At 40.9% G+C, this 17,242-nt stretch overlaps 1 protein-coding gene across 6 annotated transcripts in view; it reads left to right on the top strand.

The window, feature by feature from the left end:
• The window catches only part of LOC306928888 (contactin-4-like), a 215,373-nt gene that overhangs the window by 53,032 nt on the left and 145,099 nt on the right, over positions 1-17,242 (top strand). For all 6 annotated transcript variants that reach the window (XM_079509172.1, XM_079509173.1, XM_079509176.1 and 3 more), the window contains one exon: positions 10,447-10,578. In XM_079509172.1, coding sequence (XP_079365298.1) covers positions 10,527-10,578 — 52 coding nt within the window. In that variant the 5' untranslated portion in view covers positions 10,447-10,526. The remainder of the gene's footprint in view (positions 1-10,446; positions 10,579-17,242) is intronic.

Genomic DNA, 17,242 nt, shown 5'->3' with positions numbered 1-17,242 from the left:
TCCTCCACCGACCACATCAGTCCTATAGGGACAGTGAAGTGAAGTTTTATCTAATTCAGTCTAAGGTAATATAGCTAAGGTAATATATAAATATTTTTCACAAATTTGTCTTGCTTTAACAAGGAACATATATTGTACTCCCATGAATGGATGACCCACAACAGTCAAATACATAATTGAAATGGCTTGTCAGTGCTGTTGTCCACCAAATCCCATTTGAAGAAAAAAAGAGAGCTCCATGTTTCTACTTTAAATAAAAAACACATTTGTAATTTGTAATATTAATTTGCGTGTTTATTTATGAATTTAGAATTTTAGGGTTATTCTTACTCAAAATGTTTTGTCATTCTAATACGGTTGTGCTCTCTCCATAAAATATGTTTTTGTTTTGATTGAAGATTAACAATGGCGGGTTACAATTTAATAATTTAGCATAAGTGATCGTATCCAGAACAACTTAGAAAGTGTACAACGGCGTATGTTAATTACAAGAAAAATGGTCATTGCAAAGAAGTGCTACAAGTAATTGGCATATGAGGTAAACATCAAACTCAATAGCACCTCAATGCTATCTTAAAAGAAAACGTACATTTGTGGACGAAGTATGTACGAAGTACGTATTTATCTAAATATGTGATAAACGTATAACCCAGCATACGTCCATCTAGACAACGGATGCAAAGAATGAGGAGTGCTAGCGGGTGAGGTATAGAGTCTGGTAACTGTGTTACAGTAGCTGATCTAAGTATGGGAAGGGGTGTAGGGGTGGATCATGTCCTGAAGTAAAGAGGTGTCATGCCTTTGAGTGAATGGAACGCATAAGGGGGGGGGACGTGAACATTTAGGAGGGTCGAAGACCAGACATGCTGCAGCATTCTGGACCAGTTGAAGTGGTTTGAGTGAGCATGCCGGCAGATGAACAAGGGCGTTGCAGACCTGAGCATTGGGGCTATTGCATTATTAAAAGTACTGAATGCTGCAAACATCTTCAGGCATACGTTTCTTTATAATGCACTTCAATTCAACTAATGGACAGGGAATTAGTTTTTTTTTTTAGCCTCAATGCTTTGTCACTGAAGATCCGCAAAAGTGCACAGTGCTTTAATAGCACTGTAAGCTGTCAGCCGACATGCATACATATTTTACTTTAAATGACTGCATGATTCCCAAGAGGGCCTTACCGTATGTTCTCCCCCTGGCTTGAAAATGAAAGACTCAAGATGATTCAATACAATGTTATACATATATCCAAAGCATTATGCATTCCATTGGTATTTGTTGACTAACTTTTGAGCAGGTCCACATTTGATAAGCAATGGCATTGTGTTTTTTGTGTAAGCAATTCTCAGTTACTGCTTTGACAAAAGGTGTTAATGAATTTTAAGTACTTCAACAATGCGAGAGCAACACGTCCGAAACGGTTGAGAAATGACAGAGTTACCGTGTGGGGGTCCCTCTACTGTACTGTACTGTACTGTACTGTACTGTACTGTACTGTACTGTACTGTACTGTACTGTACTGTCACTGTACTGTAACACCACAAATCATCATATATACTGTGTGTGTGTGTGTGTGTGTGTGTGTGTGTGTGTGTGTGTGTGTGTGTGTGTGTGTGTGTGTGTGTGTGTGTGTGTGTGTGTGTGTGTGTGTGTGTGTGTGTGTGTGTGTGTGTGTGTGTGTGTGTGTGTGTGTGTGTGTGTGCACGAGTATTTTCCTGCCTTGAAGTGTAACAACACTATTCTTGTGTTGTTTTCCCCTGCATATGGGTGTTCGTAGCTAGATGTCGTTGACCCCCAACCCCCCTGCTGTGACTTTTTTGCTTGGCTTTTCTTCTTCATTTGTGCTGTTACATTATGTAACCAGTTATTTTTCCTGATAAAAACAACATTCTGAGTGAAGTGATAGCATAAAGGCGCCCATTTCTGTTTCTGCCTTTGGATGCTCAAAACAGTTGAATGCTTCATTTCAGCACCATAGAATGCACAGCGACGCACACACCAGCTGACATTATTTCTTTAGAAGGTGTTGGGCTGTCCACAGTCCACACCAAGAAAGATAACTAATGATAATTATGTGGCATTGACACTGATGTTGTCATTATATTGTTGTGGTGTATGTACTCTGCCATCTACTTGAGTCAGAACGATTTTTAAAACAATATATACTTTTACTGCGTGGAGTGGATGTAGCCCATGACTTCTGGGAGCTGTGCACAGTGCGTGTGATGAAATGAATCTGTGATTACATCCAGATTCCTATTTTGTGACACATCCTTGTCACAGTTCAATACGTTGATATGGTTCTCGCTTGTCCTATTGTGGACCGCAGATTATGCTTAATCTGCTGCCGCAGTTACTGCAGGTTGTCACGGAACAGTGCAATTTTCACTAGTTTAGTGATCTCTGTCAACATGGTTCTCAATTGCTCTCCCTATGCCTTTCAGAAAGTCCACTATCTTGAAAAGTCCTCATCAAGGCTGGAATTTCTGCCTTTCTATCTCCTAAACAGTTACCTAATCTGACATTGATTTCAATTGCAGTTGCACAGTGCACATCTAACATTTGACAGTCACATTGGGTGCGTCAACTTGTTTTGCAATGTGGATTATACCGTGCAGTGTATACAAGACTGATGGGTGGAGTTTTTGATCAACTCAGGCTAGTTTGAGAAGTCTTATCAAGTGCATTTTTCCCATGGGTGCTTGGACCCTGAAGCACCTTCAGAAATAGCTCCTGTTATTGATAGCGCAAATGTTTCCAGTGACTGAGAAGTTCTGTGCAAGCACTGTGTGTGTGTGTGTGTGTGTGTGTGTGTGTGTGTGTGTGTGTGTGTGTGTGTGTGTGTGTGTGTGTGTGTGTGTGTGTGTGTGTGTGTGTGTGTGTGTGTGTGTGTGTGTGTGTGTGTGTGTGTGTGTGTGTGTGTGTGTGTGTGCATGTGTGCTGTCATAAGGACTGATGTCTATATGCCACTTATAACGAAATTGTATTACAATACAATGAGTTTGTACAATTTAAATAGCTAAATGTAGCAGGCAGTGTGCACTCTGGAGCGCCAGACGCTTGGAGCGCTTAATGTGCAGAGCACATCTGCTGTGGTCCGCAGAGGCCTGCGTGTCCCCCTGACATCACATGTCAGCCAATGATTGTTCTGTTATCAAATAATGTACTGTATGTGTAGTCCCTCAGCGTACAATGGTCATCAAGGCCTATATGTTAGCACTAACCCCCTCCCCCCTCCCATATTGCACTATAGGCGCTTAGGGCTGTTGTGTCAATATGTTCCTGAACCCTCTCACTCCTTGTCGAACTCATTATTTACAAATTAGAAACATTGCAAACCTCCGCTAGCACTGTGCAACTGTCAAGATATACCATTTCCACCGTAGATATGATTGAGTAATTGTGACCTGACCGTTGACCTTTTCAACCCGATAGTTGATCATTTCTCTGGTGTGCAGTCTGAAGACTACTGATTATTCCACCCAAGTTTCAATATTTTATTCACAGTTGACAGAGAGGATTGTGTGCACATCTTATGCCTGTATTTAGGCCAGGTGCTAGACGTCTAGGCATCAAGACGAGAATCAAATCAAGGAGAAGAAAGAACCACCGCAGACTTGTTTTGACGTCATGTGGCAGCCAAGTCTATCGACTTTTAATGTTTGCTTTGAGCAGCCCCCCCCCCCCATTTCCCATTTTCTGCATGCCCCCCGTGACGTCATGTGGCAGCACAGTGGGCGCTCCACACTTCACACAAGTGGGATTTTTAGTTAATAAAGTAAGTCCTTGGAGCTTAAAAACAAGTGTGTGGATGTTCTTTCTAATCCTTGATTCACAGACAGTCCTCCAGTTTGCTTACTTAAGTCATATGTAATTTGATGGCACAGACTAGTGTGATGTCACAGACGGGAATGGATTACATCCCATGATCAAAATTTTCACAGGAATGAAATGTGTCTCTTCATCCGTGAGGTATGATTGATTATGTCATTTTGACCCTGACCTTAATTGTGACCTTGGACTGTGACCTTTTCACTATGTTTTGCACCCTGTCTGTCCATCCGTGTGTGTGCGGTGTGTGGCCTGTTACAGCGCAGTGCCACCAGGATGATGATTTGTGCAAAACACATTATTATTATTTTACTCCTACATAGAGTTCCAAACATCACGTAAATTGGTATACACACAGTATCTCTATAGTCATTAAACCAAAGGGGTGTTTCATTTTTTTCATATTTCATCCTGATTGGCTAAGATTGGCTTCCAAAGTTTGCAGTCCTGAGTGCTCCGTTTTGATCAAAATGCCTCAAAATGAACACGGCGTGCAAATTCCGTGAATGTTTGCAGGCACTTTCCCACTACACAGAGGAAGAAATGCCACTTGAAAATGTTCAAATCAGCCTCATTGTGGTACTATAATAGGCTGATTTGCGCACCGATCTGTGTCAAACTTTGTATGCGCACTTCCTAGAGGCCAAGGAAAAACCCCAGCTCTCTCTCTCTCTCTCTCTCTCTCTCTCTCTCTCTCTCTCTCTCTCTCTCTCTCTCTCTCTTCCTCTTTGCCTTTGGACAGCATGTACCGAGTGGGTACATGCTGTCCAAAGGCTGTATGCAATTATAGCTACTTTTAAAACAATGATTATTATTTTGGGACTGCTTGAAAATATGAAAAGGCTGGGGTGTGGGTGGGTTATATATACAATACAAAAACTTTAAATTACATTTAACAAATTACTTTGGATTGAAAGGTTCTGATTCGTTTTTCAGTTAGCACATACAGTATCCATTTCAGGGGTGAGTGAAATAGCCTACTCGAAAACTAGAGCCCTGCAAATGAAAGAAAAGCTCTGTTATTTACAGTAGATCCCTAAGCCTCTATGGCCGATTTATCTGCGCTTGTCTGGTTCGCTGACAATACCCCTATCCCTATTCGTTGTAATGCCAAAACCACCATACCACAGCCTGAGGGACAATTGCTGTTGTAGCGTCGTCACTTAGTCAGTCAGTCAGTCAATCAGTGACAGATTTGGGGAAGAGGAAGTTAACATTGTAGAGCAGCCTGATCCAACCCTCATTCATATCTGCTAACACATGGAAGCTGTCTGAACCTTCCCTAAAACACCCAGGACCACACTCCACACGTCCCAGACTCTTCTCCCTCCCGGCTCCCAAACTCTGCAATCTGAAGAATTGCACCACCTGCAGCCTTTAGCACTTCAAATCATGGTCATGGATGGATGGATAGATAGATGTCCTGACTCCTGTATTATCGTGTGTGCGTGTGTGCGTGTGCGTGTGCGTGTGTGTGTGTGTGTGTGTGTGTGTGTGTGTGTGTGTGTGTGTGTGTGTGTGTGTGTGTGTGTGTGTGTGTGTGTGTGTGTGTGTGTGAGTGTGAGGGGGTTTGTGTTAGGCTTATTCTTCTTGACCACAATGTTAAAAGCATTTTATTTAAACAGTTGCGGACTAACCTGTAGTGCCTGACGGCTTCCCTCCTGCGAATGGAGCCAATTGTGTATGGATGCCTGGCCAAGCCGGAGGCACTGTGGAGTATTCAAACCCCTAGTCTCCGCGGTGGTGGGCAGGAACTTTACCCCGGTGCCAACTGACCGCATCATGTGGGTGATTAATCATAGTGTTGGTCGTCGTCATTGTAAAAATGTAAAGTGTTAGCATTGTAATAGTAAAACCCATGAAGATTGTTCGCAATGGGCTCCTTATGTCAAAATAAGGTGACTCTAGTGATTATAATCGGACTTCCAAAAACAGGGCTTGTTTCATCCATCAAGGTTATGCCTAATACAAGGGGCTATGCAATGGAAAGGGGAACACAGAGCCATGACTTTGTAAGCCATGTGAAAAGATTTCCCCTTTATTCCCAATACATGCAGGTCGGGACTTTTTTCTCTTTTCTGTTTTTGTTCACATTCAGGAATAATCCTCCTTGAGAAGGGCTTGAAATAATTCTGTGATGTAATAATCCATGTTTTACTAAAAAGAAGAAAGGGGGTATATCAGCTCATGTTTCTGTTGATAAGTCAGCACCTGCTTACCCAAATTACTATGAAATAACAAAAGTGAGAGAATGAGAATGGCATAATAATCACCATCCGCTGGATTGGGTTTTTAGCTTTCTGTTATTTTATGATGGAGAAACCACAATGTAAGGCTGGAACTCTTCCTAAAATGTTTTAGGCTGTTTTCAAATCACACAATCTACTGCCCTTACCTTTGCAATGGAAACAATTCAATTATACTGTTTACAAGTGTAGTGGAAACAAATCTTTCAATATTCCCCTTTTCATGTGTGTGTGTGCAGCCGTGTATTGAATACATCGATCATGGCCTCCCCTTATACCCTACAAACCTTCATCATTCATTTCCTATACTATAGTATCAACTAGGCAATAATTTTATTAATCTCATATCCTATGGAATTTCCATTGCTCTCATGAAACCTTCTTGAAAGCCAGCTTGTGCGAAGTCCTATAAATCATAAAAGTATTGAGCAGTGGGTCATAGCTCATGAAAAAACTCAATCCACTCATATACAGTATGTGCAGTATGTATCCATGTCCATAAAAGCCTCTATACTGTAATAATTAGTGTAATACCTACTACTAAAATGTATTTCGGTCTAATAGTGTATTCACAGGATCCCATGGGTATTTTATTTCTATTCAAGGAAATATGCATGCATAGAACCAAAAATCACACCCGTGTGAAGTGAGGGGCGCTAATATATTAAAGTCTAAAGGTCATTACACACTGGTGAATTAGCGACGCGATTTATTTGTGCGAATAATTCGTCTTTTTTTAAAAACATCTTAAAGTCAATGCAAGCTTCCACATCAGTAGTAACTCATGTTGATTAGGTGATGTAATGGTGATGTAAAACAAACGGTGCCAACACAAACATTAAAAGCCATTAACAATAAATAGACAATATGACATAATGAGGCACACTATGACGTAGATTTTCCCTTCATTGTCAATGGCGTTTACAAAACAAACATTGAACTAAAGACAAACATTAAACCTGTGTATAGGAGGGGCTAGCTCCCCTAAAAAATGATGGATTATCCCAATAGAAAATATCAGACGAAGGAAGGAAGGAAGGAAGGAAATATATGTATCATTTATCATGACAATTAATTCCTCCCCACACATTTCTGTGTTGTCACTGCTGTTGTATCCTACTGACTCACCTGCCAGTGAGGAGCCCCCACTAGGAGGACGTATTGGCCTTCAACCTACTCCTCCCACCCAGCACTCCCTGCTGACAGGTGCCGCCGCTGCCCGTAGGATTACATACAGTGACAATTATCACCCTCCCCGGCCGCCTGGCCTCCCTCCCCTGAACACGAGCCAATTGTGTTTGTGTAGATGCCTGACAAAGCCCTATGCACTGCGCCACCCAAGCGCCTTATAGAAGCTTCTCAACACGCGGACAGTCTGTCATACAAACTATTTCCAATAGTGCACTCCACTGCACTCCACGAATGACACAGGCAACCCAGATAATTCATATTAAAGTGAGGACTGACACGCAGGATTGACGAATACAGAGATCTCCATATACGTACAGTATGGTCATAAGGGGGACAAGGAGTCAAGGACAGTCGGATTGGCGGTGCGGTGTATGTGTGAATGTGATGATCGCATACCTCTTGTTTGTTTTATTGGCAGATTTCATATAGTGTTAAAGGTGGTCCACTCTATTTTACAGCCTGTTATATTAGTAATTATGCTATTATAATTAGTATGCTATTGTAATTACTAATTAGATTAAACTACCCTAAAATTGTTTAAACATTTTAGGGTAGTTGACCAATGTATGCACACTCCCATTCTATTAGTAATTACATGCTATTTATGTATTAATTTAAAACAAATTGTAAATTATGGAGTGGAGGACCAGAATATTCATATTCTTTCTGCTGATCAATCTGTAGCTATTGGTCTTGTTGTGCTGAGTAGTTTTGGTGTCATTTCAAGTCATCAATTGTCCACTGTAGATATACTGTATTGACAAAACTGCAGCTCAATTGGCATTGATCGTAAGGTTACTGAGGAAACTAAAGCTCGCTGGCTCTCACATGCACTAACTATTGTATTGTTTGCACTGGAAATGAAAGGCACTAGTTATACCGTTCACAGTATTCTTTTAATTATTTTCTTTTTGCTTTCATTGTCTCCACCAAGCTGAAGGCATGGGGAGAGAGTGTTTTGCACTCCATCCGTCCGTGTGTGTGTCCGTCCGTCCGTCCGTGTGTCCGTCCGTCCGTCCGTCTGTCCGTCTGTGAACAGCTAATCTCCGGCACCGTTACCCCGGTCGATGCCAAATTTTGCACATGATGAACCTCTGCCCCAAAATTTCCAGAACGGCCTGTTATAGCGCCACCAGGAAGCCGACTTTTTTCTGTCCAAAAATCCCGCAAATCTCTATAGTCATGTGTTCAAGATGGATCTGTCCGATATTTCATATTCCATCCTAATTGGCTAACATTGGCTTTCAAAGTTTGCAGGATTTACGTGAAATCTTTCACAGACTTTCCTATAGGCTGAGGAATATATCCCACCCTTTTCACATTGGCCTGTTATTGCGCCACTAACAGGTGGATTTTTGCAAAACACTTTTTTGGAACAAAATGCCTCAAATCATCCAATTGCCATCAATGGTGTAGGAACAAATGGCTCCCTTTTCACATTGGCCTATTATAGCGCCACCACCTGACCTGGCCTGTTGGAGACCTGTGCCCCAAGGGGCACTTTTTCTAGTTTCCCTTTGCTTTCTTGATGTAAACGAGTGCTGACAAAGCTTCATACATAAAACGCCTCCAACTTGCTCTGCTTAGTTGTATTACTTAGTAGCACCTTTGAAATGCTGAATCATGAAGTGGATGAAATGGAAAAGAAAAACATTACAAAATGATGTACCTTTTGGTTAGGATGGTGTGGAATCTTAATTACTTTGTGATAAAGAGTTTTTAGTACATGATCTTGTTTCTAAAAAGCACTGCTAAACATACTGTACTTTCAAGTCCCAACAGCTCTTCTTTCGTTCTCTGTATTCCTCCCTCAGTCTGGATTCAAGTGCATGCATCTAACTGCATTCCCTATTGCATTTACATCCATACTTCTGAAATAGGCCACTCTGAACCAGAATACCTTTCAAGTTAGTTACAAAAGTACTTAGACAGCATATTAATGTTGAGTTTGAAATTGGGGAATTAATGTAATGTTAGTGTGTTTTCATTAGAGTGAACCACCAACCAGGGAAATTATGTAAATCCTTGTTAGTCCCTCATACTACTTAGACATACATCAAATCCATATTATAATGTTGTATCAATAAGTAATTAGTAATTGAGAGGGCAAAATGAGAAAATTTGTGTTGTCATGAGTCATATTTCGATAGTGACAATTTCCCTCCCCAAGGCCTCTTAGAACCACCGTCACTCTTTCTCCTGTTTTGGTTTCCTTTACCTTGAACCTGGACCGTATTGAAAGTTACTACCTCTGTGACACTGAACATTTTTGAGACCTACTGCTACTGTCTACAGAGATTCATGGTACACAGCAGTACAATTTGTATTAGATTCATTGGGCAGAACAGATGGGTTTATCCACGTGAATCAACTTTCATCTGGCTTTAGTGTGCCAAGGTTCATGTCAGGACTCAAATCAAGCTTGACTAACTATGTGTGTTATTAATATGGGGGGGTTGGGGGGGGGGATAGTGATCCGTATAGGCCTATACAATCTACGACAGTGTTTTGCCAAGTCCTGGAAACGACACTCTGTGATTGGCCAGTAGTCACTTCGATTGGTAGTTGTGCCGAACTTATCTATAACTCCTGAACCATCGGTATTACAATCAATCAATCTTTTTTCACTGGATTCCTTGGGTCATGAAACAAAATAGGCCCTGTTTGTAAGTTTAATTTGTCAGATCCCATTCCATGTGGGTATGACCAAAGTTTGCGGGCTCTGGGTAGGCAACCCGGACTGGAGGAGAGGAGACCTGTGCTCCAATGAGCACACTTTTCTAGTTGTTTCTGTAGTGATTTAACTGCCAATATTTCAGTGTATTTCATATGAAAATACATCAAGGTGTCAAGCACTGTGTACATGAAAGTACAGTAGGCCTACACTGTCTTTCGAGTTGTCAGATAATATGCAAATGTGTATAGTTTATGTATGGGTCATCAATAACATACACACATAACATAAAATAAATACACAAATAATACATATATCAATAAATACATGAATCAATAAATACATAAATATGCAAATACATAAATAAAAGTTCATGTACACTCACATACATAACAACAAATGTAATGTCATTTCCAGAGATGACACTTTTTAAAGGAATGCTTAACAAGGATATGTCTTGTACCTTATATCACAGTGTTTTGTTCATAACACTTTTTTTTACAGATTGTGGACACGGGAAGGTATCAACAGGAGTCCATACATTGTGATTGGATGTGAGACTCTTCGACCCCACACAATTGAAGATGATGTTGACATGGAAACTGCTGGTGCTGTCACTCATGGGGTCTCTTGCAGGTAAAGTATGTTATTAACAACTTTTAACTGGTCTTTTTCTGAAGAGTGAGTCGTTATGTACTTGAGGCAGGTTACGATATGAAAAAGTGTGAATAGACTAACCGTAAGTGAACGTAATGATTTCCCCCATCTACATAGATAAGGTGTGGGATTCATTAAATCAAGGAGTAATTGTTATTAAATAATTACAGGCAATATTGCATTTCTTAATTTCCTCAGTGTGTTGTATCTGAGTTTAAAGTTGGCAGTTGGAGATTGTTAGCTTTAACTTTGTGAATATTAATAAGGAGAGCGTGTTACAGATATTAAAAATTAAAATGTGAATTGACATCAATGTTGGAAATAAGTGTGATATTTTATATGGAGGGTGAAAGTGCAGTGAAATGGGATATTTTATCTGGAGAGTGAAAGTGCAGTGAAATGTAAATCTTTTCTGCACAGAAGCACCACTTAAAAAAACGAAATAGTTCATGAAGGCACAGTCAAGCTCGCTCAATCAATCAATCAATCAATCAATCAAGCAAGCAAGCGAGCAAGCAAATCTCTGAATAATTTGATAAAATATTGTGATTTTGAATTACTGCAACGTTATTTACAGTAATACTCTTTGGTCTTTGGTTGGCTGTTTTTCTTTATCTTACTGTAGTGAAAAGAGGTGTACGATATCTATCTTTCAAACTGATGTATAAAAGGGCATAATATGAGTCAACTGAACACCATCACTGGGTTTTTAAAATGTCCATCATTCATTGAATGTGTGGTAAAGTTGAATTATAGCTTCATTATGCAGTGGTGACCATTTCACCCACGGCTCTCTGGCATTGATCACATTTTGATGGAGGACTTTAATTTGTCTCCCTTACAAATAGGTGGGGTCAACAGAGAACAAGTTGAATTACTCAAAGTGTTTAATCAAGAGGTATTATACCAATCAAGATGAAGAAAAGGCTCTATTGATGAGGTCACTGTTGTGGAAAATCCTCCCACTCATTACTCAGCACACACTTACCGACCTGTTCTGCACCTTTTGCCCTCCCCTGCACATTAAATTATCACATTTGACTTATTTAATGGGAACCCTTGGCCATGGGCTAGCCTTTCCCTGGGCAGACATTTTAGCACTATCCCAATAGCAATCAATCCCACATGATCTCACAGCAGGCAGCTGGTGATCCTGATAATTGACCTGAATGCTACGAGTGCTCATGGAGACGATAGCCCATACAGATCACTTCTGTAAACTATTGCAAGAAGAGAATTAACCTATTAATGAGCTGATAACCTTTATAATTTTTTTAAATGAACAATTGTTGAATACGCATACAATCTAAAAGCTAAATTAATGTAGGCATTATACAATATTGTTAGTCCAAATTGCTTTGATGCTCAAGATCCAACTGTTTGATGACCTCATATTCATTGTGGCATTACATCAAACTAATAAAAAGCCAAAACTTTATCACCAATTATTATCCCTTGCATATCAAATGTGGGTCAAAGAGAGTTTGCCATCTTTTTATTGCAGAAGTTTATCTATGAAAATCCAAGTGGTTTTTAGTTTTCTCTAAAACAGCGGTTCCCAAACCATTTTTGCCGTGCACCCCCCGTTACCTCCCAACCTAGCTGATGCACCCCCCGTTACCTCCCAACCTAGCTGATGCACCCCCCGTTACCTCCCAACCTAGCTGATGCACCCCCCGTTACCTCCCAACCTAGCTGATGCACCCCCCGTTACCTCCCAACCTAGCTGATGCACCCCCCGTTACCTCCCAACCTAGCTGATGCACCCCCCGTTACCTCCCAACCTAGCTGATGCACCCCCCTGATGCACAATAATATAGTATTATGTATGACATTACAATTCAACATTGCAATTAGTTTAGAACCTAGCCAACATTAAAAAGTAGGATATAGGCCTATTCAAAATGTTGATCACTGATAATAATATCGCATTTTGCCAGTCATACAGTACATGCGTGACCGAGTGGTGTTTTATAATTAATAATATAAAACCAGTAAGACGTGATGTCATGAGGCGTGACCAAATATGGAGGCGTGATGTCACGAGGCGTGACCATATATGGAGGCATGACTAACGGACAGGAGATGCAGGGTTTTCATAGTAAATGCAACCTTATTATTATGAGCACAGATCCGCCTGGGTGACGGCAGACTGCTGGGCGAGTGCTGGTGCTTAGGCATGGGGGGTCAGATCAACATCATATGGAATGAATTCTATACTGGCCATATATGGAGTGTGTCTTGATATATGTCTAACAGGGTTTGATGAGGTCAGATCAACATATGGAATGTCAGAACAGGAAGGACGGGTGGGGCTTGAGGTCAGATGTAGAGTTGCTGGCCGGGTTAGATGAGGTCATTGTCGTTATCTTCATATGTGGAGATGGCCATATATGGTGGCGTGACGTGTCACGAGGCGTGATGTCACGATGTGTGACCATATATGGAGGTGTGATGTCACGAGGCGTGACCATATATGGAGGCGTGGGGTGACTAACGGAGGGACGGACGGGAGATGCAGGTTTTCATAGTAAATGTCATCATCATCATCATCATCATCATCATCATCATCATCATAATTATTATGATGGGGGAGGGGGGTTCTGCATTTTGATTCCAGGGACGTGGCATATGAACATTTATGGGGGGTTGTTCCTGCAGGCGTGGCATAATTAATAGTAATAAAATATAATAATAAAACTCCTTCAAAGATGTTTTTTGGGTGAGGAAAATACTAGACAGGGACATTATTGATCAAACATCCTCTCCCCTCTTCTCCTCTCCTTTAGATCTTATGTTAACCAGCCATTGTTTTTTAAGGGGTTATTAAAGTCCAAAATTAATGTTCAAGTAAGCAGAGAAAATGGTTCTTTTCCTCCTTTGAGTCACGTAATGCCAGTATGCTGTGTGTACTTTCAGGTCACTGCTCTTGATGCATATTTACAATATGCAAAGGTGAATTACGAGGCAGACAGAAAAGGTCAAGCAGCCTACTCAATGTCAGCTGAAAAAGCAAAGACGCACAGCTTAAATTGAACGTGTGCGTGTGCGTGTGTGTGTGTGTGTGTGTGTGCGTGCGTGCATGTGTGCGTGCGTGCATGACAGCACGTGCATTTCTGGTACAGTAAATTTGCTCGCAGTCACTCTTCCCAGTTTGCACCACTGCCCGAAATGCACATTCTGGCTCCAGAATCTTTGATTTCCTGCTTGTTGCCTCAGTTTATTCTAACATGATGATGGCAGCACCCCCCTTCACTTCCATTTACTTCTGTTAGACACTTCACCCCCACAGTAGAGTAGCAGCTTTTCCCTCAGATTTTGGGTGCTGTCACAGAAGAATTTTGATTTCTTCACCCTGAGATGCTTTTTTGGAGGAGATTAAAGGGGTCGGCCTCCCAGGCAGGCTCAGCATTTTACACAAGGCCATGCGCGCACACACACGCATGCACTCACAAGCACACACGCACCCACGTGCACCCACGTGCACACACACACACACACACACACCCACGTACACACACACACGCACACGCACACGGCACACACACACACGGCACACGTAGGCACACTCACACACCCATAGTACGTATATACACTTCCTTCAAGCAAATGCAATGCACAACTAGGCCTGTATACACAGTACACACTCAATATATATTTGTTCATGCCTCATGGGTGAAGGACCCCTAGAGGACGTGCCTGTGGTTAAATGGAGGCTAATTGTGCGTTTCCACATAATGGTGTATGACTATTCCAACCTTGGAAGCTCTGAAGATCTTTGTGTAGTCGACCACAGCTTTGACAATATTATTACATTGTAGAGGAATGGCACAATTGGAACTTTAATGCACTGTCAAGGATGCATAACATTAGCATTTTCAACTGCTACTATAGAGCGTATTAAATAAATACTTTTTGAAATGTTGACTGCGACGCTCTATATTTTTTAAGTTTAGTACCTTGTTCAGATGTCCCAAAACATTATTTTGGAGAGACAAATGAAATCATCACCTGAAACAACGAAGATGAGTTAGCATGCTAGGAGGACAGTTTACCATTTACTGAGGACTTTCTCCAAAGATCAACTTTGTACACATCCTCAGTAAATATTTATCTACAGTAAATAGACAATGTGCATTCCTGTCACCTAGCATTTCACGAATTTCGAATAATTGCATTCTGCATAAACTCTCTAACCTCTATTTCATGATTATCTTTGCTGCTGTATTATTGACATTCATTTTTGAGTGCAAACCAGAATTCTGCTGTCATTTTCATGGCTTAGCTGAGTTGTGATCTATCAAACAGAAAACAGAAGGGGCAGTCATACACAGTAAAATCCTTGGTGTGAATTTATCCATTTGTAACTCAGAGTTGACACCGAGGATTTATTTGATAGTGTATAGCCTACAACAACAACATAATGTATCCTCTCTACATTCAGCTCTCAGATCTATTTTAAACAGGGATCCTCTGTGTTTTGGTTTGAAGCAAGAATACGTTTGAGTGGAGAATATTATAATCCATCTAAAAACCACTAGAAAAACATTACCCCAGTATAGGAGCGTGTACCAGGCCATAGGAATAATAGGACAACAATGGTGTTGCTGGTGACACGTTTCTAGCGACCTGTCTCGGTGTGATCACCCCCCTAAGCAGGAATGACCAATTTGATCAAGGCTTACCTCCCGTGCACTCAGATCAGCCAACGCAGGGAAGCTGGAAGTACCCTCACTAAAAACGCCGGGACAACGCTCCACACGTCCCAAACTCTTCTCCCTTCTGGCTGGCTCCAAAACTGTGGAATGCACTTCCCGTTGCAGTCAGAACTGCAGCATCACTCCCAATCTTCCGCCGTAGTCTGAAAACCCACCTTCTCAGACTCCATCATGGCCCATAGCACTTACCCTACCCCCTTAGATAGCATTTTTGTAGACTTAGATAGCATTTGATACAGACTTATAGAATGTTGTGTAGACAGCACTATAATTGCATTGTATGTAGTCATAGCACGTCATAGTACATATGCATAGCATAGTATAGTATATGTATAGTTTCATTATATAGATATTCCACTGTTACGTTCTTAGCTTACGCATGTTTCATGATAAATGCTTTTTATATACAGTATGTGATGTATTCCCATGCTTTATTGTTCTTGCTTAATGTAAATCGCTCTGGATTAAGAGCGTCTGCTAAATGCCTAAATTGTAAATTGTAAATTGACAGTTGAATGAACAATGCACCAATTATCAGATTTAAATAATACGAGTTTAACATAACAAAATGCTAGAGAATTTTCAAGAATGGCTATTTTGTTATCTCCATACCAACAGTATACTGTACCTACCTAGCTAGTAAAGGTGTTCTTGAATCTAGACCTTAACAACCTTCATGTCTAACATTAAAACTATTCTTATATTATGGTCCCAGAGATTGTAATCTTATCAAATGGGGGTCCATGGCCTAATGCATAAAAGGGGTCCTTGAAATTAAAAAGGTTGAGAAATGAGAATCACTTCTGTAGCAAAGGCATTTTCTGGCCTATGCTTCTGCTCTCAGATAAATATTTATCTGAGTGGAACATTAATTAAAGGGGAGAATACTTTTTCCTTTTTTGCATGTTTATTTACCCGGGGAATGTTCCCCGAGCACACTTTTTCAGCCGTACACAGCCACTATGCTCGCACACATCAAAAACCTTTGAGCTGCTCTGCATGATCAAAGTCTTACATTCAGTTGGATAGTGAGCTGCTCAAGGGCCTCTCTCTCAGCCATACAGTAGTTGTTGAGGGGAGAGAGAGCACGGTCCCATTCACTAGCCCCCACTCCACTACACTCAGATGTTTCCTTGGAGCTGCACTGTGTATGTGAAACAGTAGCCTACTCTTTAGGCTGACTGATAACCTTCTTTTATTCACCACAACCACTGTTTCACTTTAGCACACTGTTAAACCTGTTTTGTATGTGAGATTGTACATACCGGTATGTTCGCTGTGCGACAAGATGCACATCCAAGCATAAATTAGGATGTGTGCAGTGAAGTAACTAATTACTGCACTTAAGTACATTTTGTTTTACTTTAGTGGAGTATTTCCAATTTTCAATACTTTTACTTCTACTCCACTACATCTCTGAGGAATTATTTGAAAACTTTAGTTACTAGTTACTTTTTAGATTTAGATTTTGATTACTATTTACCACTAAAGTTTATATATTTGAAAATAGACGATCAACAAGCTCACAACGCATCGCAATGCGTATTTCTCCATTGCAGTATTGATACTTTTACTTAAGTAAAACATTTGAGTACTTTTTCAACCACTGGATGTGTTACAAACCAGCTGCTTTAGGTCACATTCCCACCTAATACTTCGGTAGACTCAATGCGAATGGGCGGAGAAATTGGGATTCTTGCATATTTAATTTGCTGCGGTTTGCCTTCACACTGTCATCCGCAGCAATTGGAAACGCAGCAGGGGGGACCTTTATCAATGTGTTCCATTCATAAACTAGCCTACACAGTGAAATCTATGGTGATAAAATTATACTCATAACGTGCATGTGTTGTGCCGTCTGGGACTGGACTCCACCCCCCCACCCCCCCCCCCCCTCCTCTCTCTCTCTCTCTCTCTCTCTCTCT

The sequence above is a fragment of the Electrona antarctica genome (genome assembly GCF_951216825.1).
Source record: "Electrona antarctica genome assembly, chromosome: 9".
In the NCBI taxonomy this organism is placed as follows: Eukaryota; Metazoa; Chordata; class Actinopteri; order Myctophiformes; family Myctophidae; genus Electrona; species Electrona antarctica.
Note: the sequence above shows the minus strand (reverse complement) of the source record. Positions and strands in the feature narration are given on the sequence as shown.